Below are 25,623 nucleotides of genomic sequence, written 5' to 3'. Positions count from 1 at the left end.
TAGAAGAGGGTTCAATTCAACATTCACTGAATATCTTCTATACACAAACATGTGGCTAGACACTAGGAGGACTATGATGAAAAAATGGCCACTGATCATGAGGAATACAGCCTACTGCAGGAGACAGACACATGAACACATTATTTCAATATGATGTCATTAAATGTATGGGGTGATACAGAAGAACAGAGAGCAAATCACTTACACAAATGTGATAAGGCTTCCTGGAGATGACACCCACCCAACCTGAGTCTTGAAGGATGAATTAGAATCAATATGCCAGAGTGACAAAGGTTTGGTGTGCTCCCCAGTGGAGCTTGTATGCAATACTAACAAATGGGGATTTCATCTGGAAGGTGATAGGAATTGAAAAGTTCTAAGTAGGGTGCTAATTCTGCATTTTTGGATAGATCACTCTAGTTGCCATTCGGAGGGTGGGCCTCAAAGGATAAGAAGCAGGAAGCTTCTGGAAGCAGGCAGCCACAGAGTTGGGAGGCAGTTTCAGATGACTGGGTCAGAGAGAGTGAGGGCAGAGTTAGGAGAGAGAAAAAGGGATAGACAGAGAGGATAAAAAAAGAAAAATAGGAAGAGTTGAATAGTATCTAAGATTTGGGCTTTTTGATGGAAAGATGGTTGTGGCATTAACTAGAAACTGGCCCCATAGAAAAAGAAATGAGTTCGGAATAGAAAATAATTATTTCCATTTTAGACACAGTGCATTCCTGCAAGATTGGTAAATGAACATATCCAGAAGGAAATTAGATAACTGATTCTGAAGGAGAAACATTAAGACTAGGAATATGGCTTTGGGGGGTAATGGGCATCTAAGTGATACTTAAACCCGTGAGAGTAAGTAACACTCACCAAGAAGAAAGGGCAGAGATTGCAGAACACTAGGCCAAGGGTAGAGCTCCAGAGAATACTGCCATATAAGGGGCAGATAGAAGATGATCCCACAAAGAGTCTGTAGAAAGTTGGGAAAGAATCCTGAGAGAATGATGCCTTGGAAACTATAAAGTATAGAGCTTCCAGAAAGAGAGAGTCTGGTGTAGGAGAGAGGTCCAGTAAGTCATGTGTTCATTAGATTTGACAACATGGAGGTCATTGTTTCTATGGCAAGAGCAGTTTCACTGGAGCATAGGGCTGGAAGCCTGTGTGTTGTGGGCTGAGAAGGGAATAGGAGGTGGAGACTACAACTGGAGACTAGAAACAACCCCAAAGGGAATGAGAAAGATTAGGTAGCAGGTAGAGGAAGACATGAGATCAAAAGATCTGGTTTTTTGTTTCTTTTACTCATGGAAAAGACTTGACTATATTTATACATTGAAAGGGAAGAGAAAGAAATTGAAAATGCAGGAAATAGAAGGAATTGTTCATGAAATCATGTGCTATAGCATCCTGGGGGTGGGGAGATGGGACCCACGAGCAAGAGAAAACTGTGGGTATCTTAAGCAAGGGACAAAAGAGAACAAAAATTTGGCCTATGTCGTGTTTGATCTAAAGAATTCCAGTTATTTCCACAAAGTCAGAGGGAAGGTGCGCATGATGGGAGTGGCTGTCCATTAAGGGGTCTGAGGCAAGCGGTGAAGGTTGGCAGCAGTCCCTGCAGAAGTAAACTGAGCCATAACAAATAACAGGGCTGTGCAGCAGTGTAGAGAGCCCACAAAGACCATGGATTTATAGTAACTAATCTGCACATTTGTGAGTTTTTCTTTTCTAGTGGCACTCAGTCCACTGAGATAGTAAAAGAGAAGATGAATTACAGTTTTCTCCCAGAGCTGGGGTTTTGCCAGTGGAGGGAAACAAAAGACAGTTCAGGGTGATGGTGAGACAGTGATCCAGGAGATCAATGTATGATCTTAGGCTAAGACAAGGCTTTGATCCTGGAAGTATCCAAGGACTAGAGGTGGAAATAGAGAACAACTAAGCTGGAAAGAGAAGAGTTTGTGTCTGAAACACCGGGGTCTGTTAAGCACTGGAGTAGTCATTTGGAAATAGAAAGTATAATGCATTCTAGGGAAAGAGAATCACATGGGTAAAGACAGATGCAAAGAGGAACAGAAAGAATTTCAGTGTAACCGGAACACATGTTGCAGAGAGGAAGGTGGCGTAAGATCAAGGTGGAAACATGCTTTAGGCCAGGTTGTGAAGAACCTACGAAGGTAGGGACATTGGTTCCTCTAAGAGGCCTGAAGTCCGCCCAAGTTCTCAGGCAGGGGAGTCCCACCTGGGTGTGGTTGTGCAGGCTGTGCCTGGCACCGGAGCTCTCCATGGGGGGCTGAACTCCAAGCCAAGCTCTCTTTGCCACCCCACTCACTCTGCTCCCTGGTTGCTTCTGCAGAAGGCAAATGACCTTTTCTTTAATTTACCACCCTCCCCTCCCAGAGGGGAAGCGTTTCTCCAAATCATCCGAGGGGATGCCTTTCTTATTGGCTAGCATGTCTCTGAGTGGAATGACATGATTGGATGGACTTTTCAGGGTGACCTCTCTGGCCATGGTGTAGAAGATGACCAAGAATGAGGAGGCACACTAAACAGGAGAGTAGAAAAGTTATCAACAGAGCAGGGACCTGACCAAAAGTAGCAGGCAAGAAGGAAGAAGTGAGGCCAGATCCAGAAGCAAGCTTTGTAGCAGAATTAACACTGGGTGCCTTAGGGACATAGGGACAGCAGGAAAGGGAAAAGTTGAAGATGACTCAGATTTCTTCTCCACTGTCTTCCTAGACCTGACCACAATTAATGCTCAATTAATATTTTGTCAAATGAAGAAAAGTAAATAATAGAGTTGCAAGCATCAAAGACACTTTCAAGAGAAAGATACTATCTGTGTGGGTGGAACTCTCTACCCAGAGGAAACAATATCTTTAGTTAGCCTCCTAAATTTTGAGTGAGTTGTAGAACTCAGAGCACCCATCTAGAAATTTAGAAAGAGTTATTCCTAAGCACTGTTCACAGCCTTGGCTGAACATTCAAATAACCTGAGAAGTTTTTTAAAATCCCAATGCCTATACTGGACCAACTGACTCAGAAACTCTGGGGATGGGACCCAGGCATCTATATTTTTTAAAGCTCCTGCAATGGTTCCATTAGATAGTCAGCTGCTCCCATGGAACTTTGCAATTCCTATTCCAGATTTCTAGATGTGGTAATTAACACAGTGTAGACAAGAGCTGGGTCAGAGACAGGGAAGAATGGTTTAACATATTTGACCATCTTGTCACAATGAATCCTCCATTTCTGATGAAATCCTTTTACCTAGTGACCAGTTCTTCAAAATTAATTTCAACGTCTTGGCAAAAGATGAAAAAAATTAAAGAAATGCATTACATTGCTTCACTGATTTTAGGAAACTGAACCATAGGCCAAATGTGGTACAAAATAGGGACTTTTCTAAAATGATAGTTTAAGTAATGCACAGATTTGGAAACTATTTTAAGATCCTTCATTCTGCTAAGGTTATATGTGTTGCAGGGGTCAGAAAGACCAAATACTATAGAAGAAAAAATGGAAAAGTTTAAAAAATAATTTAAGAGTGAGAATGAAGATGTTTTTATACAGAGTGGAAAATTTGTTGGAAAAAAGGAAAGGCCAAAAACCAAGGGCAAGTAGAGCTCTAGGCTCCAGCCCAGGGGCTTTCCCACTAAATTCTGCACTGTGACTTGGAGACCTCTCAACTCCGTGAACTTCATTTTCTTCCCTTTTTTTTTTTTTTTAATTTTTTTGCGGTACGCGGGCCTCTCACTGTTGTGGCCTCTCCCGTTGTGGAGCACAGGCTCCGGACGTGCAGGCTCAGCAGCCATGGCTCACGGGCCCAGCAGCTCCGCGGCATGTGGGGTCTTCCCGGACCGGGGCACGGACCCGCGTCCCCTGCATCGGCAGGCGGACTCTCAACCACTGCGCCACCAGGGGAGCCCATTTTCTTCCCTTTTAAGTGGGCGACCTCACCCTGCTGAGTGCCAGTCCTCTCTAGCAGCCAAACATTCTCATTCTATTATGTTTTACTCAAAGTTGAACTGGCTAAAAGTAATTTAAGTCTTGCCCTTATTGACACGAAGGCAAGAACAGCATTGCTCACCAAAAGGCATGGTCTGAGGACCCCTCCCAGGCCAGGGTTATTTTTTACTAATCCACAACAGATAAGGATTTGAGAGTAAAGGTTTAGAAACTTTCACAGACATTGAATAATCTGTCAAGTCACATAACAAAATATTGAGGCTTGTATTTTGTATATCTTTGTGTTATTTCACTTTTCTATTAATTAATTTTATAAAAATATATGTCCACGGCAAAGTAGAACTTTTTTTTCATTGGTCTTTTACCATGGACAGCTTGGGAAGCGCTGAGCTAGACCAGTGTCACATTTGAACATCAATGCAAAAGGTGCACACAGAAGAGAAAAGGTGAATGAATGCGACTAATTTTTACCTTACCCACTTTGGATTCATGTTTTAAAAGCCTATTTCATTTTACTTTAGATTGCTATTATTAAGTTATTTTGTGCCATAGGTTTATCTGCATTGTTAGCAGCTGTTTAAAAGAAAACCGCCTTCACAACATTGTAAATTAACAATACTTCGATAAAAAAAAAAAAGAAAGAAAAAGAAAGTAAACAGTCTATATTAGAAAACAAGTCGTAAAGGGTTGGTTTAGCAATACAGCCACCCCTCGGTGTGACTGGGGGATTGGTCTCAGGAGCCCCCGCGCATACCAAAGTCTGAGGATGCTCAAGTCCCTTATATAAAATGGTGTAGTTCAATGAATACAATCAGCTCTCTGAATCTGGGATGCGAAACCCACGGATATGGAGGGCCGAATGTACGAGCTCATTTTCTGGGAGGAACCACAATGTCAGGTAACAGGGAGAAGTGATTAATTTCCTGTTGGGAAAGGGAGGTACTCTCCTTTTCAAGAAGCAAATTAAGTCTCTCCCTCCTGACTGGAAACAGCTATCACAGGGTATGAAACTATTAATGTAGGAACACCCTTGTTTAAATACGAGGAAGCCTGAACAGGGAGGTTCATTTTCCCAAGATCGTGCAGCTAGTACATGGGGAGGCCAGGATTCAAACCCAAGACACTGTACACTAACAATGCCTGCACTCTTTCTGCTGCTCCACCATAAAAATGCTCCAGGGGGAACCCTGAGAGTGAATGCTGATGTAAGCTTCACTTCCAGGTGCCTGAAATAGGGTAATAAATAGTGAAATAATGTGGAGTGCTTATGAATCTCCTTAAACATAAATTTCCTTGTTCTATTTAGAGCTTTCTGCAATAGACAAGATCAGTGTTTGTCCCAGACTGATTTGCACATCACACAGGGAAATACGAGAGGAGAGGAATGTCAGCGCTATCCAGCTGTCTTGAGACTGGTTTGATCTAAGTTACTAATAAACATGCTCCAGAAGCAAACCACCCGGTCCTTTTAGGAAATAAGTGGGATATCAGTTAAAAGTAAGTGAATATGCCTTAGAAATATCAAGTCTTTGCAGAGATTATATAGACACTGTAAGGAATCCAGAGACTATTGTTTAGTTTAATATATGCCTATTCAGTGAACTAAACAACGTTGCTACTTCAGAGAAATATCTGCACAGGGAACTAAAATTGCAAATCAGTTATCTGGCTCTCTTATCTAAACAGTGCCAGGAAAAAAAAAAATCAGATTTTGAATATATGGACAATACAAATTTTTTTAGTCTATATTTTTAGCATTGTTTAGTTTTAGCTTGAGAATATAGCATTTTACTCAGCTACATCATTGTTCACCAACAATGATATTTAAATTAATAATTAAAATTAAAAAATATTAAAATGAATAACTCTGGGGGGTTTGCCATACTCTAAAACATTTAGCAAAATATTTTATCTTCCCTGTACATGCTCGTGACTTTTTAAAGGCACAGAGTGAATGATCCCTTAGTTCTTGGCACCACTGATTAAAAGTTAATATTTGATAAAGGTATCAAGCTATCAATACTGAAATCTGCTGGTTAGGTGCAATGGTTGTGGCCACTTCAATAACAAGAATAATCCGATTTTTTTAAAAGCTCCTGGGTTACTCTACTTGGCATATACACTGAGAAAACCATAATTCAAAAAGAGTCATGTACCACAATGTTCATTGCAGCTCTATTTACAATAGCCAGGACAGGGAAGCAACCTAAGTGTGCATCGACAGATGAATGGATAAAGAAGATGTGGCACATACATACAATGGAATATTACTCAGCCATAAAAGGAAATGAAATTGAGCTATTTGTAGTGAGGTGGACGGACCTAGAGTCTGTGATACAGAGTGAAGTAAGTCAGAAAGAGGAAAACAAATACCGTATGCTAACACATATATATGGAAGCTAAAAAAAAAAAGAAAGAAAGAAAATGGTTCTGATGAACCTAGGGGCAGGACAGGAATAAAGACGCAGACAATAGAGAATGGACTTGAGGACACGGGGAGGGGGAAGGGTAAGCTGGGACGAAGTGAGAGAGTGGCATGGACATACATACACTACCAAACATAAAATAGATAGCTAGTGGGAAGCAGCCGCATAGCACAGGGAGATCAGCTCAGTGCTTTGTGACCACCTAGAGGGGTGGGATAGGGTGGGTGGGATAGGAAGACGCAAGAGGGAGGGGATAAGGGGATATATGTATATGTATGGCTGATTCACTTTGTTATACAGCAGAAACTAACATAAGAATGTAAAGCAGTTATACTCCAATAAAGATGTTAAAAAAATAAAATAAAAGCTCCTGGGTGAAATTGGCATAGGTGGTCAAAAGACACAAATTTCCAGTTATGCGAGAAATAAGTCTTGGGGATGTAATGTACAGCATAGTGACTGCAGTTATAATACAATATTGTATATTTGAAAGTTGCTAAAGAGAGTAAATATTAAAAATTCTCATCACAAGAAAACAAATTTTATAACTCTGTGGTGATAAATGTCAACAAAACTTACTGTGGTAATCATTTCACAATATGTACATATATCATTATGCTGTACACTTAAAATTAATACCATGTTATATGTCAACTGAATCATTTTTTAAAAATAATAAATAAAAATAAGCCTCTTATCTTATCTCAAGATAAATTTTAAGTATGTAGACCCGCTCTGAGATTATAATGGCATTAGTTCTGAGTCTTCGCGTTTGAGCACGTCATTTTTTAAGTCAACCTTAAGCTGACTGTTATGTGGTCTTAGTTGGTCTTGAGTAGACTCTGCCTATCAGTTGGTCTTTTGGCCTCTGAGATACAGACAGCATATACCAGTCATGCTGTAGGATTATGTGGGAGACAGTAAAGAAATAGAAAAATAAAAACAATAAAATCTAATTACACGGAGTTTCGCTTAAAACAAAAATTGATTGAGTTCTGCCCAAAGTGGCTTGTTGTTTCCTGTGCCAGGAACTACTGTGCAGGCCCAGCAGGAAGTGTGCTACAGAGCAGGATCGCATTACACCCTTGTTTTATGGTTCATTTCACTTATTTAATGCAATCCGAGAACCTGCAAAAGGAACATGTTCGAAGGAGGGAATAGGCCTTTTGTCTTGTTTTGTTTTGTTTTTTTAAGTTTCTTTGAATCAAAACATTTGTTTTTACAAGGTGCTTATAGTCCCAGAGAAACAGGACTTCCAGAGTTGCATGGTGAAGACATTTCTCTTTGCCACAAAATTTCAAGCAGGACCCGATGCTGAGTTATGTCTAGGGTGGTTGAGTTATGTCTGTTCCCTTTGCTGGTCTACTCAGGTCACTTTAAACATGAAGAATTACAACCATGCCCATGAATGGTCTAAATCATTTTGAATTCTGTATCAGCTCCTCCTAGGGTCTCTGATTTGATTGAGAGCCCATGATGTTGGGGGGGACATGGGAGGAAAGGAATATATTTAACGTGCAAAAGAGCGATTCATTTGTCAAGCAACACAGCAAGTTCCTTTGGCTGTATTGCTTGCAAATGTGTGAACTGAACAGCTGGACTGCCTTGTGGTGGCAGACGCTGCTCCTCACACACTGCCTCTCTTCCTCTCCAGAGACCTGAGTATGAACAACATCAGTCAGCTTCCCCCGAATCCTCTGCATGGTCTCCGCTTCCTGGAGGAGCTGTAAGTATCAGTGGAGTCGTGCCGCATCCAGTCAACGCTGGACACGTTCTTGTATTTGTCTCTCGTCCTTACTGTGAGAACCAGATAAAACAAGGCAGGAAAGCTGTCAGCACCAACGATTTGGGCACATGAGGAAACACTTAGCTGGGAGGGGAAAAGAAAGAATCGCTTGGGATTCTGGAAATCAACTTATATACAAGGGTTTACCATGAAGCTACAACTTTCTAAGGTGAGGCTGAGCCAAACAAATTAAAAGTTTAAAACAAAAGCTGTTTAAAAGAGCTGGATAGCTCTTTGGAAATAGTTAAGCAGCAGGATATTAGAAGTTTGAATACTGGTTCATGTTTATTAAAATCGCAAGTAAAGCCATAATCAAAACCAAAAATTGCCTCTCGGTTTGGCTTATGACAGGGAGAATTGAGTCCTCATTTCATAGCACCAAAACTTGTCCTAATCACTTTTAATTACTGTTTTCCTACTTTTAAACTGAGCTTCCCTGAAGGCTTGAACTGAAAACCATGAAATCCACAGAGGACATAAAACTGGTCTCTCCCAAACTCACTGTAAAAAAATAAAATTCAATTTTTTTAAAAAGGAGGAAGCTAAAATTAGCTAATGATACACAGAGGAATCTTGATTAAGTCTGGTAATCACTTTCCAGAAGATGAAAAAGAACTCTATACACCAAAATCTGCATTTAAAAATTCATTTGATCCTCTTACTCTTTTGAGGGACGGGGACTTAGGGGAGGGATGCACCGTCGTCATAGTCTTCATGAAGAAGGTTTGGCACCATCAGCTAAATAAATCCTCTGACTGTTGATTAAAGGAATTGTTTAGGCAATGACCTCTTTTGAAAATACCCCTTTATAATTCCTAGAGTCAGGGTCCAATTTGGGGAGTAATTTAAATTGTTGATGCACCACACGATCCACCTTGGGAGGTGGAAAGAAGCATCCATCACAACCAAATTACACTACATTGATCATTTTTTTTCAAGATAATATTCTCAAATTTCTCCCCTTTAGAGTTGGATCTATATTTATTTTTGATGGCGTTAGCTTTCTCACAAATGTTATTATTTTACTACAGAAATTAGCTGAACATGCCCAGATTGTTATCGAGGAGTATGGTAAAAAAGCTTAGATTACTAGATTATACAGCAAGTTTTTATTATTCAAAAAATGGATTTTCATTTTGGATTGTCCAGGCTCCTCTTCTTCCTCTTCTCTTTTCTCTCTGGCCATTTCTGTTGATAAAAAATTAACCCTCATCAGGACTGGGACCATGTCTGTCCTAGTCTTGGCTGGTATGTAATGAATAATCAATACATTTTTGATGAATGAATGAATGAACTAATGAGAAAGTAAAACATGTAAAAGGAGCTTCTTATACTTGTTCACTGCCTTAGAAAAAAGTAACAGATTTAGTTGACATTAGCCAATATTTTTAGATTATTTTTAGTAAATTTCAAACATCAGCATTTTTTTCTTGTTTACATTCTTCTCATCTGCCCTCTCTCACCATAATTAATATACAATACTTAGTCCTGTTTACCCCCATATTTCTAAAATAGGCACTCCCAGTGCCTTTCTCTTTAATTTCCTTATAATATGCAATGGCAAAAGGCTTCCATTCTCCTTCAACATACACCTCAGCTTTAGACCACAAACCAAATCAATAAATCACTTCCTCAAGGACTTTGTTTAATAGAGTTCCTCCCTTGGTGACCCAGTTCATTCAGAATAACTCCTCTTTCTTCATGAGGTGAATGTTCATTTTCATCCAAGACCAGTTCTTCAAAAGATAATCGAGAGAAAAAAACAGGGGAAAGAAGGTGAGGGAACTACCATTTGAAAAGCCTATTTTTACAAATTACCTTATTTTTATGTCTCTGGAAACTCCATCAAGTATCTTGACCATGGAATCACAGAATTTCAGAAGTAGATGGGACCCTTTAAAGACTATTCGTTCCATTTCCTCCTTCTGTTCTGAAATTCCCTCTGCTGAGCTGGCCAACTTGCTGAATTTAAAAGCAAGACCACTTTCCCATATATAATTCTGTGCTGCATCTAACTGATGTTTTGAAGACATCATTATTCATTTAGTGGCAAAAGGGGATAATATTTATAGAACCTGGAAAAATGATCAACTCTGCTTGGTCTATTCCTTTCTTCCCAAGGCTAAATTTAGGGTGTTGTGGGTTTAAACACACACACCCATTTAGCAGAGCATTTTGATCATGCCTTTGTTATGTGCTGATTGTTTCCATTAGACTCAGCTATGTTTAAGTCTGTATTCTCCTCTGGAGTATAAGATCTTCGAAATAATAATATAATTATAATGACAACAGTAATAGCTTACTCTGTGACAGGCACTGTTCAAAATGTTTTGCACACATTATCCCACTGAATCCTCTTAACAACCCCATAAAAGTAGATATTATTATTATTCTCACTTCAAGATTATAAAAAAAAAAAGTACAGAGAAAACAAGGAACTTACCCAAGATAATGGAGTACATAAGTGTCAGAACTAAGATTCAAATTCACTTTCAAAGCCATGCTCAGAAAGCAGAAGGAGGCTTTGGAATTGTTCTTCATTTATCTGTGCTTTTCTTTTCCCCAATAGTACCTAGTATAGTGGTTTGCACAGCTGAACACTTTAAACTCTTGTTAAACTGAGCTTCATAATGATAGGTGTGTTCATCTGTCTGTGTCTGGGTATATGTGAGGGAATGAAAAAGAGTGAGACAGAAAGCAAGAAAGAGCTGTCTACCCAGCAGGGAGAGATTGGATATTCAGGTTATTCATTCACTACCCTCATATACTGGCTCTGAGAAAAGTATCATCATAATTTTCAGGTGCAGAATTTCACCAATTTCACATTACTCAACAGGAACAAAACCTTAGTTATTATTTTTACATATGCATAAATATACTTAAGCAGCATGTTTTATATAGTATTCTATTGGGTTGGCCAAAACATTCGTGCAGGTTTTTCCATATTATAGTAAATAAATGACCTAATAATAAATAAATGAACTAATAGATGACCATCCATACAGCTAGAAACAGACATTTAGATATCTGTTATTGTATGTGTTACATCTGTTATTGTATCTGTTATTGTGTGCGTGTATCTTTTGTTATGACAAACTGTTAAAATGTTAAACTGTTCTGAAAGTATTCTTTTGTTCTGTTTACTCAGCTCATCTCTATGCTTTATTGTTTATCCATTCATTCAGAAACTGGTACTGATATTCTCAATGATATTAATAAAATTCCCACCACAAAACTCAATTTTTAAAAAACACTATTAATAAAGCCAAGTTACCACTCTTCCCCTTAGCTCTAATTGCCCAATTATCATCTCCCTAGTTTAATCCATCTATGTCATAAGCTGTGTAGACAGTCATGATTCATCTCTCATCCATCACTGGTCCCGTATTTCAAAATCCTCTAAGAATCAATAAAGCCCTAGAGGTATCCCTAATGTATTTTTTAAATATATTGTAACCCTGGAGAAAGTGGCTATGTGGAGCAAATATTTAAGAAGAATTAAAGCCATCACGATTAATGGTCTTCTTCTCTTCCTCCTGACCTTCTGGAACACTTACTACCTGTGTCACATGTCTTGGTACATTCAAGTCCTGTTTGTTATTTGTTATTTTTGTTTTATGACTCTGCAAGGTGACCAGGCATGCACAGGCCAAACGCCCTGCTGGTGCAATGTGATAGCACAAGGAAGAGAGAGAGTCTTTTTCCTAAAAAAAAAAAAAAAAAATCTGAGTGTGGTTAGGCTGTGTGCTGTGTAGAGAGGAGAGCACAGTACCTAGAAACAGAAGCAAGCCCAGGACTCCTGTCCTGACTCTGCCACTTACTAGGGGATAATCCACTTGACCTCCCTGGGCCTCAGGGCATGACGGTGAAAGCCCCCCTTGCCTGTTTTGAGATTCTGAGGATCAAATGAAATGATGATGAAAGAACTTTGGTAAACTATAATTTACATATTGAGTTGTGTTAGTGAAATGAAAACACTTTCAAGAGGATTCTCACTTCCTTCTTTTCTATTTCATGAGCTTGATTTTGGAGTAATCCCAGGGATCCAGGATTTGTGAAGGAAAAACTGTTTCCAACCATGAGGTTTAACGGATAGGCAACCAGTGCAGATAGTTTTTACCAAGTTTGAACATGCTGAGCAATAATTGCATTTCTCTCCAACAGTATCTCTCCCAGTTCTATTTCTTCAGTTCTACTAAGGACTTCATGTTGATGTTTGCTATTTGGACAAATAATAAATCCCACATTTGGTCCATCAGAGTGTGGTTCAGATGTTAGGAACTAAAAGATCGTGCCTAATGCTGACATGTACAAGTTCCTTTAAACTTAGATTGGTAGCTTGGTTAAACCAGAGGGAAAAATGAATTGTTACCATTTTAAACAGTCTAAGTTAAAGGCCTTTGTTTCCCAGTACTATTTTAAAATCTTCCCAGATTCTAATGCTATTGGAATCAAATACTCGATTTAGGAAGGAAACCTGAGATGCTCTAGGGAGGTTTGTTTTTAAGTTACTATTGTTCCCTGGAACTGTTTGCTCATATTATGGTTGGCCTTAAAGAATCTCTATATAAATAGTAGATATCCATATTTCAGATGAAATTAGTAATGAGAAATACCACCAAACTTCCTGAAAGTACAGTCTCTGTTTGTTACTTCTACTTCCTCATCATGTTGCTAAAAGTAGTGAGAGCTGTCCTGCCTGTCTTTTGAGATTTTTGTCTGAGGATCAAATGAATTGATGATGAAAGATCTTTGATAAACTCTAATTCACCTACTGGATTGTGTTGGTGAAATGAAAACACCTTCTTGCCCATAAATAATCTTCCTGACCCTTGGCCTTGTCAGAGTGCTCAGTCTCTCCTTTTCATAGATCTGGTCATTGATTATAAATTGCTGCCTCTTTACCTTTAAAATCTGTATTAAAATTTTTTAAAGAATTAATTTAAAATATAAGAAAAGAAAAAATGCTGCCTCTTTGAAACTTTTTTTTCTCTAGTGTTATTTTATGATCTCTTCCAAATGTCTATTCATACAGCTGGATATAGAGATTTAGATATCTGTCCTTGTGTATGTATGTGTATCTACATATATGTGTGTATGTATATATATGTGTTTGTATCTACATATATGTGTGTATATATATGTGTGTGTGTGCATGTGTGTGTATGTGTGTGTATATATTATATATATATATACATATAATATATACAATTGTAATGGTGATTAGGGCACTGTTCTTAAAGTGCCCTACCTCTCTGCCTCCTCTTCTTTCTCTCCTTAGCCTCCTTTTCTCCTCTACCCCCAACTCCTGTAACATATAGACATTCCCTAGATTGCCTCCTTTCTCAGTTCTCTTCAGTTCATTCATTCAACGTGTATTTATTTAGCCAGTGGGGACATAAGAATATGAATATGACTTGTTACGTTTCATTCGTTCAGTCAACAAGTCCCCACTCCAGGGAAACTTACAATCTAGACGGGGAGACAGATGATAAGCAAGGAAACAGACACGGAAGATATTTGCTGATTATGACAAGAGTGATAAAGAACACAAACATGGTTAAGTAGAGAATAAATAACAAGGGATGACAAGGAGGGAAAGTGTCTCAAAGAAGGTGACATCTGAACTGAGATCAGGAGGATGAGGGGAGTTGGTGGTCTGCAGAGCTAGGGTAGAGTGTATCTGGTAGGGGAATAGTGTGAGCAGAGGCCCTTAGGTAGGAAAGAAAGTGATATGTTTGTGGATCTGAAAGAAGATCGGGGTGGCCAGAGCAGAGTGAGAGGGAGGGGAGGTGACAGGGGATGGGGCTGGAGAGAAAGGCAGAGGCCAGATCATGCAGGAACAATCAGGCTATGTACAGGATTCAAATAAGAGCAATGGGAAGCCGTGGAGGACTGTATGCAGCTAGTGCAATAAATAGGGTTTATGATTTATGAAGATTTCTCTGATTTTTGTATGCAAAATAGCTTGGGGTATTACGGAAGCAGAGAGACCTGTTAGGAGACTACAAACTCATTAGGAGACAACTACCGTTGTCTGGGAAAGAAAGTCAATATTTGAACTACCTCTGTTATGTAGATGACCCCCAAATCCATATTTCTAGTTGAGATCTCTTTTGTCTTTGACTGCTAGACCAGTGGTTCTCAAAGTGTGGTCCCTGGACCAGCAGCATTGGCACCACACGTGAGCTTGTGAGAAATGCAAACCCAACCCATGTGCCCCACCCCGACCTAATGAATCAGAAACTCTGAACTCAGGACACTGCCTTTAACAAGCTCTCCTGGTGATTCTGATGCATGATGAAGTTTAAGGACTGCTACTCTAGGCCAGTTGTTCTCGAATTTTAGTGACATCAGAATCGCCTACAGTGCTTGTGAAACTGCACATTGCTGGACCCCGCCACAGAGTTTCTTCAGCAGGTTGAAGGTGGAAGGGGAGGATGTCAAGAATTTGCACTTATAACAAATTCTCTGGTGATACCAATACTGCAAATCTAGGGACCACACTTTGAGAATCCTCCACTACCCAAGTGACACCTCCACCTACCCCACCAATACTTTAAAACTCAGCAAGTGCAGAACCAGATTCATTCATGAACACACAAACCATCCTCCACAAAAAGATTTTTCTCCTGCCTTTGCTTCTCACCATCAGCATTCTTATTATCCAAACTTATGGTCACTGTGTCTGTCACTGCTTTTGCATCTGTCATTCTTTCTCACCTCCTGTATCTGCCAGTTTCCAAGTCTTAAAGCTCATAATTCCACATTGTCTTTCCCATTTGTTCACTCTATTTCATCATCACCTAGTTCAGGTTCTTACCATCTCCTCTGGATAACTGTTCAAATTTGTTGACTAATCACCTCTCCTGATTCTCCCAATAATTAACAATTGAATCATTGTCTCCGGGGATGGAGACCATGAAGGTCTCTAGGTGATCTTATCAGTATGAAACCATGAGGGCTATTTCAGAGTTTCCCACCTTGCATAGGCATTAGAATCACCCAGAGAATTTTTAAAACTACTAATTACCACGGCCTATTTCCAGAGATTCTGATTGAATGGGTCTCAGTGGAGACCCAGACATCATTCTTTTAAAGCTCTACTGGGGGCTGAGACCCACTGGGATATATGGAAGCTTTACAGCAGAGGGAGAGAGTCAGGCACTCATCGTTGACTGGATCTAGGGACTGACAGGAAGTCTGAAGGTGCAGGATGACTCTGAGTAAAGTTATAACATTAGGTGCTAGGAGACAGGTGAGGCATTGTCAATAGAAACAGGGAATTCAAGGGGAATAACTGATATTTTGGAGGCAAGAGGATGTCTGGTTCTGGGTTTACTAAGTGCAAGGTGCCAGCAGGACATCCACATGGGAATGTCACTAACAAAGTTGGAATATGAGTCTGGAGTGTGACGATTCTGTTCTAGAGATAATGATTGGAAAGTTGTTTACAAAGAGGTGATTGCGGAAGGTGCCGGAGCAGATGAGGACTTTGAGAGAGGGTTGAGGCTCTGTTTCCCAGTATGGGTCTCTATCCATATTAAAATCACCTGGGCTGCTTAATAAGATGCAGATTCCTGAGTCGTTTCCCCCAGAAACTCTAAGTCACTAAACCTGAGTTGGGGCCTGCCTGGGGATCTGAATTTTTGATGACTCCTAAGGCAATGGCAATGCACACTAAACTTTGAGTGCCACTAGATAAAGGAAAAAAGACAGGTGTGAGGACAGAAACTTGAAGAACATCTATGTTTGGAGGATGAGTATTAAAAGAGGGGTGAACACAGACAAAGACAAATATCATATAGTATCACTTACATGTGGAACCTTAAAAAAGACGATACAAATGAACTTATATACAAAATAGAAATAGACTCACAGACATAGAAAACAAACTTATGGTTACCACAGGGGAAAGGGGGGAGAGGGATAAATTAGGAGTTTGGGATTAACATATACACACTACTATATATAAAATAGATAACCAATAAGGACCTACTGTATAGCACAGGGAACTATAGTCAATATTTTGTAATAACCTATAAGGGAAAAGAACCTGAAAAGAATGTATATGTGATATATATGCATGTATACATATAACTGAATCACTTTGCTGTACATCTGAAACTAACACAATATTGTAAATCAACTATACTCCAAAAAAAAAAAAAAAAAAAAAGAGGGGCTAGAAAGAAGAGAAACAACCAGCCATAGTCATGAGAACAGAAAGATTGTACAGGATCCAGAAGGCAATGGGAGGACTTTGAATAAGAGGCAGGGAGCAGGGCTTCCCTGATGGCGCAGTGGTTAAGGATCCACCTGCCAATGCAGGGGACATGGGTTCAAGCCCTGGTCTGGGAAGATCCCACATGCCGCGGAGCAACTAAGCCCTGCACCACAACTACTGAGCCTGCGCTCTAGGGCCCGCAAGCCACACTACTGAGCCCACGTGCCACAACTACTGAAGCCTGCACGCCTAGAGCCTGCGCACCACAACAAAGAGTAGCCCCCGCTCGCTGCAACTAGAGAAAGCCCACGTGCAGCAACAAAAACCCAATGCAGCCAAAAATATAAATAAATAAATAAATAAAAATTTAAAAATAAAAAGTGGATTGTAAAATAATATTTTTTAAAAAAAGAGGCAGTGAGCAACGGTCTTCTCAAGGCCAGTACCTCAAGTGATGCAGTCATTTGCGTCCTTGGGTTTTTCCTGTTTCAGATTGGTTGCTCCTGATCAACCCAAGCTCCAGATCAACCTATTTTTGACCAAAGTTATGTTTAAAACCTCAAATATTGGAGCCCAAATGCTATGGTTGAACCAAATTCTCTTGTGTAAACTTTTCTACGTAAGCATGAGCAAATAGGCCCAGTTTCCTTGTAAAAAGGGAATGAATAACCATGTCACTTGTTTAATGTGATTTTTAAAATCACTAGATAACACAATGTATATAAAGCACTTTACATTGTGCCTAGAACTTGTAAGTTGTTTTACAAAAGGTACATACTATTTTTGTGACCCAAAGGCCTGTACATGGCTTATTGAAAGTGCTCAAATAAATTGCTGAGTTTAAATTTGATGCATAATGAAGAAGGAATATTCTTCAGCTGTTTCTGATCTGTTTATGCAGTGGCTAGCCAGAGATCTTGCAATAGGCCAGACCTGAAGTAACTCTAGCACTATGGCCAACTGTCTTTGGAAATAAGATCAAATGATCCATCAGTACATATTAATTCAGCTCCCTGCTCTAGGCAGAAAATAAGATTCTTGACCTTAGGAGCCTATAATCAAATCAAGTAGACTACATATAAAATGGTAGAAAATGAACCTTTATAGACAGCATTGTATAGAATATAACCTATAGGAAAGTTGACTGTGGACTGAGGTAATTAGGAATACTTCACAAAGGAGTTGAAAATTGAACTTCATTAGTCTGTGGTTAAAGAAACCATAGGGCTGTATAACCACTAAAGGATCTCCCTGTTGACCTGAAGAGTTCACTTATTCAGGCCAGTGGTCTTAGCCCTTAAACACTGAAATCTGATGTTTTTGATCTTATGTAATAACGAACACAAAATGGACAGTTCATAAATACACAGTTTAAGAAGGAATGACTTGGGGCTGGATTTGACCAATTAGATATGCTTGACTTATTGGGGGAGAAAGGGTTTTTTTAAATCTCAATTTCTTACATATTAAGAAAGACACTTTTTTCTACACTGAGAAGATCTGTGGATTGTCATAATCCTTGTATTCAAGCCTGCTGAATAGGCTTCAGCAAACCTTACCAAAGATGAATGTCAGAGGGTTAAATGCTAAGTATCTGGGCCCTTCCAACTAGCACAGGCATCTTATGAGAGAAAACCTAACCATGGTGAACTTAGTTACAGTGATGATGCATTACTGCCAGTGGAGGCAAGATTAAGAGATTACATCAGACTATGAGTTTCATCCTATTTGTGTCTAACACTTCAGTGACCCAGACTCTTGGCTCCTGTATGCAGGAACCCAGAGCCAAGCTTTAGTCAATCGAATTGAATTATGAATAGTCAATCTGAATGGACTAATATATTTGCTCTCATCACTTTGTCTTTTGAAAGTCACTAATTACAATATTAGTATGGTTTATGCTAACTTTATTTTAGGAGAATTTTTCTTCAAGTGGGAACATTTTGACATTTCAGAAATTTTATGTTTAAGTGATAGTTTAAATACAATTATTCAGGTAATTATAAATCGGAAGAGTAAAAAGAAATTCAGAAATAGGAACAGAGCCACTGAAATTAATATTGGAAACCAAGAGACAGAAAATAGTACCAGAAAACTGGAAACAGGCAGATCTTAAGAATGGGAAAAGGGGGAAAACTACTACCATTAAGCCTGATGTTAGCCCTTACCAAATTTCTGATACAAATTAATTTAGCATATAGAGAATGTGTGCCCTCTAGATCTCATGTACTTTGTAAAAGTTGGAAAATAAAGCAGTAATTCCTAGAAACTAGCATGAAATTGCTTAGTAGTCTGAAATGTCTTCTTTTAAATCATAGGGGCTGTCATATTCAAGTTCATTTTGTTCTGATTATTTAAGTAGCACCGCTGTTAGATAGCTTCCATGCTCCATAAGGAAGGACTAGATTACATTTACATGAAATCAGGAAAGAGATGATGTTTTTCATTTTACATAAAGCTTTTCTGAACTTTGGTGTCTGTATCTTCAAAATATGGGCATAATAACCTCAGATCTACCTCCTGATATAAAGTATGAGAAAGTGATTTTTAAATGTTGGTGACATGTAATAAAGAAATCTTAATAAACAAGAAGAAAAAGATGGGTGGAGGGAGGATAAGGGAGAAAAGAATGAAGGTAAGGAGGAAATGCATGTGTAACAAAAACAATTGTAGGGCAGAAAAAGACTTTAGTGGAAGAACCCTATCATTGTTTAAAAGTAACTGAAATAAGGGAATTCCCTGGCAGTCCAGTGGTTAGGACTCAGCACCTTCACTGTGGTGGCCCAGGTTCGATCCCTGATTGGGGAACTAAGATCCTGCAAGCTGCACAGCGTGGCCAAAAATAATACTAATAAGTGAAATAAGGTCCAGAGAAGTTAAATGACTTGTGTGAAGTCTTGCAGCAATTTAATAGTGAGAAAAAAGTAAGCCAAAAGGGAAAGAAAAAAAAAAAACCTAAGAGTTAAAAGACAAATGGGTTCTTGGAAGACATGACCTGGAAAGCCTATTAAAACTCACCAGGCCCTTTTACTTACCTCTGAAAATACTACTCAGCCAAGGGGACTGATGTTGGACCGTGGTTCCCTGCACAGTAATCTTCCCGAGGGTCCCAATCAGAGAACAGGGTCAAGTACCTCTTCCACTCTCAGTGCTCATTCCATTTTGTTCACTCACCTCTCTCCCTCCAGACCAATGTCCAGAGAGGAGAAATCAGAGCCCACACTTGACTGCTTTGCTCTCATCCCACCATTTTACAAAACGAAGCTACCAAAAACAAAAACAAACAAGCAAACAAAAAAACCTTGGATTCCTTTAGAGATTCAAATTACTGTAGAGATTCAAAGAAACATACATTCTCAAAAATATTTTAGTTGGTTGTTACAACACCCAAGCCTCTGCTTATCTGATTTATCTGAAGAGGAATGTGTCTACTGTAACTTACTGGGTTTTTTTTGTTTTTTTTTTTTTACTTTTTATGGCAGTTAAGTCAGTAAAACTAACAATGATAGGACAATTTGAGTCTTCTATATGGAGAGGTATCTTTAAGGATAAAAAAATTTTTATATGATATAAAAAGATATAAAAGTTTTTCCTATTAAGTTGTATCTTATTATAGAAATGAAAATGATGAAAGAGATATTTCTGTGAAATAATTTTAGAAACAGAGAGAAAAACAAAAAACAAAACCTTCCAGCCAAATGGTATGTGGGTCTCAAGGGTTGGAATGTAGTTGCCCAGAGATTTGTTAGTTCAAATCTTCACAGGAAAGATTTGTGTGCAGTTCTCACTATTTGTGTACTCATTTATATAAAAGTCTTTTTTTCCCTATAGTTTATATGTATTTAATTTTTTAACTGCTAAAACCATCCCACGTGGTAAAGAAATGAGGGGAAGGATGCAATGATTTCCTTAAATTGTGGTTTTGGACAATGAGATGTATCTTCCACCAGCAAAACAAATAACTAATAGCCCATCATAAATTCCTTTGTTTCAAGACAAATTCCCCTGATAACACAGGTCGGTGGTTATACAGATTAGTTCTGACTATAGTCTGTGGCTCTGAAAGTCCTTGCCCAGAAAAGAAAAACAATTCATGTGAAATGAGCTATGATTCAGGAAATGTAACAGAAAGGTATTTACCCTAACAATAATTTAAACTAATAAAATAAATAAATAGAACGTTTTTACTTTCTCCTTTTCATTTCCAAAGTCAATGACCCAGAAACCATCAAGCTACTCAATCACATAGCAGCAGTAAGAGTCGGTAAGCCCTCATTTTCAGGCTAGGTTCTAGAACTCAAAAAATGTACTGTTGAAGTCATGACTATGAACAGGATAGTTAAGGACATTTTGGCTGAAATAACAGTTCCTGGTCAGTTTAGTCTGATCAGTTAAGCCACCTGTGATTGTCAACCAAGTCTGAGTCTGTCTTAATTCAATAAGCAACTCTTTTATAGCACGGTCCTATGCAAACCATGTCCTTCAGTTTACATATAGTACTTTGGATAACTAATCAAATGCATGTGGGTTATATAGAATATAAACATAAATATGAAATGTTGGCTACCTACGTTTCACCTTGACACAAATGGTTTGCCAGATGGGATTTTTCTTTCTTCTTCACCGTATTCCACCACTTGCCTCCTCCACCACAGCTGTGTTACACCAGCACCTCCTGTTTGAACTGCTCTAGTCGCCTCCTGTGCTTCCACTTTTGCCCCCAAAGTCTATTCCGCCTTTAAAAGGGTCCTGTCAGGGACTTCCCTGGTGGCACAGTGGTTAAGAATCTGCCTGCCAACTCAAGGGACACAGGTTTGAGCCCTGGTCCGGGAAGATCCCACATGCCACAGAGCAACGAAACTTGTGTGCCACAACTACTGAGCCCATGTGCCACAACTACTGAAGCCCACACATCTAGAGCCTGTGCTCTGCAACAAGAGAAGCCACCGCAATGAGAAGCCCACACACCACAACGAAGAGTAGCCCCTGCTCACCGCAGCTAGAGAAAGCCCACGCACAACAATGAAGACCCAACGCAGCCAAAAATAAATAAATGAATAGATAAATAAATAAATTTATTTTTTTTTAAAAAAGGGTCCTGTCAGAAGGACCCTTTTAAAACACAGAACTGATCACATCACTCCCCTGCTCGAAGTCCCTACTGTGGCCTCCAGAGCCCTCTGTGGAGTGACTCTGGACAGTGCTCCAACCTCACCTGCTGTCACTCTCCCCTTGGTCATTCCACTCCAGCCATGCTGGTCTTCTTGCAGTTTCTGGACCATGCCAGGCACACTCCCTCCTCAGGCCTTTTGTACCACTGTTCCTTTCACATAGGTCCCTGCATGGCTCAGTCCTCTGCTGAAATGCCCTCTCAGCAGAGGGGTTTCCCCGACCATCAACCGTCGTACCTGTAAATAATAGCCCATTGCCCTCACAACCACCGCCCATGGCTCCCTCTCTATTCCCTTGCCTACTTTTTGTATAAAAGAAAAATTTTAATGGACAGTTTTATTTTTTAATTTTTTTAATATTGGAATATAGGTGATTTACAATGTTGTGTTAGTTTCAGGTGTATAGCAAAATGATTCAGATATACATATACGTATATCCATTCTTTTTCAGATTCTTTTCCCCTATAGGTTATTACAGAATATTGAGTAGAGTTCCCTGTGCTATATAGTAGATCCGTGTTGGTTATCTGTTTTATATATAGTAGTGTGTATGTGTTAATCCCAAATTCCTCATTTAGCCCTCCCCACCACCTTTCCCTTTTGGTAACCATAAGTTTGTTTTCTATGTCTGTGAGTCTGTTTCTCTTTTGAACAGTATGGAGTCTCCTTAAAAAACTGAAAATAGAACTACCTTATGATCCAGCAATTCTACTCCCTGGCATATATCCGGAGAAAACCATAATTCGAAAAGATACATGCACCCCAGTGTTCATTACAGCACTATATACAATAGCCAAGACATGGAAGCAACCTAAATGTCCATCAACAGATGAACGGATAGAGAGTTTTATATACATAGTGTAAGCTATTAAGTGATTTATTGTAAAATAGGTAATTTATTATATTTCTTCTTAGGCCCTTCTTTTGCCAGCTTTTTGATTAGAGATTTAAAGAAATTTTTTGCAAAATATAACAAAACAAGGTTCTTTAGAGTTGCTTTTGGCATTCGTGGTCTGCACATAATTGTATTGCATTTTTAACAACTAAATGAATTCCACATGAAGAGAGCTATGCTTACTCTCCCTCCTCTCCCTTGAAACCCGCAGACGTCTTGCCGGAAACGCTTTGACATACATTCCCAAGGGAGCATTTGCTGGCCTTTACAGTCTTAAAGTTCTGTAAGTAAACCGGGTATTGTTTGTTATAATTCTGATTTTAGTGTCAAGTGGATGCTAATTAACTTGTAAAGATTGAGTTCTTCCAATAAACTATTTAGAGTCATGAGATAATTCATCTAAATTCCAGTCTGCCTTCCTTGATACCATAGAAACATGTGATAGCTGGCTGGATTTGTGTGTGAAAAAACTTCATCTCTCCTTTTCTAACCTTAATGTCAAAACTTTGTTTGCCCCTAAATAACCAACCAACTTATCAACTCAAACTTGTGAAAGCATATTTCCCTTTCCTTTTGTGCTATGAAGTTGGGGGGCGTTTTTTGAGTCATTTTGGTTCAAGTGAATAAATCACTATTATGCTGACATAATGAGATCACAGCCTCAAACCATTTGCAGAATTTGTTTCCATGTGATGCGCTGAATAAGGCTCAGGTAAAAAAAAAATCAAGTTTATGTTCTACTTGTGAATAGATGTAGAAAAGCCTAGTGCAAAGTAGATAAAATGAGTAGTTGTTTAATTGAGAAATGTTAATTCATTGAGACTTGTAAAAAATGGGCTTTCTTACTATTTAATGTCCAACTTCCTAATTTTCTACCAGAAAACTCATTATTACTGATACCTCCTTCTTCTAGTACCCATTGTTTAATTTTCTTTCAGTTTATTCTTTGTAGAAAAGAAAGGGACCTTAGTAGAGAAAATAGATAACACAAGTTGAAATTCATACCAGGAAAGTTTTATCTCAGGGAAAACAACCTGATTTTATCTCCTTTGAGATAAAAGTTATAAACTCTAAAAAGGCATTTGATGTATTTCTGCTTAATAGACATTGCATTTCATTGACCTGAGGGATACACAGTCTATTTTAAAAAGCAATTTTATTTAAATTTAATATTTTTTAAAAGGTAAATTCAAAAGCAGAACTGTTATTTGGTCTTGGTCTACTTAGGTGATTGAGTTTGATCTCCCTACCCTTGAGTTATTTTTACTATTAGGTAGCAATATTTTTAAGTTGTCATACTTCCAAATCCTAAGGTTAATCCATTATGTGGTGAAATTCTAGGCTGTAGCACCAATTCTAATGTGCTTATATTTCTACGAATCCAGCAAAATATTTGGAACCATTCAAAATGCATCACGTAAATCTAGTTTAGATGAGACACCTAAGATGTTTTCCCTGTGTCGAGATAGGTACCACTAAGTATTTTGGAAACTTGTTAAATAAATTATATTGGAATGAATTATTTTAATTCATTGACGAAATGTATATTGGATATACTGAACTAGACTGTGTGTGTGTGTGCACGTGCGCATGTATGCACACACACCACTCAAAGTGGCACTGAACAAATTATTGCTGGAAAGACAAAGATCAGTAAGTATGGCCATGCCCTTGAAGAGTTTAGATTCTAGTGGTAGATTGTGGGATCAAGATAATGTGACCAAGACAGATGAACAGATCCCTCTGATTCTGTGGAACTACAGAGGTTGGGAAGGACTCTGTCCAGTCTGATGGTTCAAATTCGACTTCCTAGGAGAGATGTTTCTCCAAAGAGTTGACCTAGAAGCCAAACCTTGAACCAACCATCCACATAAGGTAGTCGACTGAGGGGACACTATACATAGAGACACAGAGGCAGGAGGAACCTGGGATGAACAGACAGCCCTACGCAGGTGGTACTTAAGCATTCAGGAGAAGATGGAGAGTATCTGGAGAAGAGCCTGGAGAGAGAGAAAAGGTCCTGGTCACCAGGATCCTGTATGTCATGTCAAAAAAGCATAGACATTATTATGTCCTAAGCATGATGAGAAGCCAAGAAAAAGATGTAAGTAAGAAAATGGCACTTTCAGACTTTGCACTTCAGCTGGATCGTTATCAATGTGAGGGGGATTCAAAAGGAGCAAGACCCCTGCCAGGAATAGTATTCACTCTTCTCTTTATTTTGCTGACTTAAAGACTAGTATTCAATGAGCAAATCCAATTGTCAAATATTTAGAAAGTATTTAGTGTTAGAGCAATGCTTCTCAACCATGGTCATCACGCCTGCCACAGAATGTTCTGGAAATTTGTGGAGGCATCTTTGGTTTTCCAGGTGATTGGCATGTAGTAACTTGTCCTGTGATGAGCTGCTCAGCCCAGCATAAAGAATCCCCCTGCATCCCTCTTGACTTCTGACTGTCCCTCCACACCAAACTTCAATCAATAATACTTTCATACATAATCATACTGAAAGGTTTTACATGAAGTTCTGCATACGCCTAATAATCTGTACAGGAAAAATTAAATGGTATAAATATAGTCTCTCAAAATCATTGACTAGTTAACACAGATTGTGCATCCTGTGATTTCTATCCACATATTTATTTGAAAATGATATTAGTGCAGTAGAAGAATTACCTCAGAAACCACAAAACAAATTAAAGCTATGTAACTGTGAAGTTGTAAAACGTCTTCTTAAAAATAACTATCATTAAATTAGTAGAGAAACATGAAACACAGGGCTCTCACTGAATCTCATTAACAAAGTCTGCTTTATAAATATTTCGTATATGGCCCTTTAAAATGTTGGGAGCACAATCATACAAAATCTGTGCTGAGATAACTATATAATGATTTATTTATTTGGGGGTAGCCTGTCGCATTTTTAATATTACTCTTCCACTCTCTGGCAGGGTCTACCACCCAACTACTATGCAGGTGGTATCATGACTTTCTTTTTCCAGTTTAGCCTCAATTCCCTCTTACCTATGGCGGGATGTGCTCCCAAGGGCCTCTTGAAGTACTGGAGAACAGATGCTCACCTCAGCGTGCAATGGAACTTTGAGATAGGATGGATGTTCTCTGTGGTATTTCAGTCCTATCTCATAAAAGAGAGAGAATTATTT

The 25,623-nt window shown here is 38.9% G+C and overlaps 1 protein-coding gene across 3 annotated transcripts in view; it reads left to right on the top strand.

The window, feature by feature from the left end:
- The window catches only part of LGR5 (leucine rich repeat containing G protein-coupled receptor 5), a 120,346-nt gene that overhangs the window by 50,445 nt on the left and 44,278 nt on the right, over window positions 1–25,623 (top strand). For all 3 annotated transcript variants that reach the window (XM_060112779.1, XM_060112778.1, XM_060112777.1), the window contains exons 2-3: window positions 8,035–8,106; window positions 22,671–22,742. In XM_060112779.1, the coding sequence (XP_059968762.1) occupies window positions 8,035–8,106; window positions 22,671–22,742 (144 nt within the window). The remainder of the gene's footprint in view (window positions 1–8,034; window positions 8,107–22,670; window positions 22,743–25,623) is intronic.

This window comes from Mesoplodon densirostris, chromosome 11, assembly GCF_025265405.1.
Source record: "Mesoplodon densirostris isolate mMesDen1 chromosome 11, mMesDen1 primary haplotype, whole genome shotgun sequence".
Classification (NCBI taxonomy): domain Eukaryota; kingdom Metazoa; phylum Chordata; class Mammalia; order Artiodactyla; family Ziphiidae; genus Mesoplodon; species Mesoplodon densirostris.
Note: the sequence above shows the minus strand (reverse complement) of the source record. Positions and strands in the feature narration are given on the sequence as shown.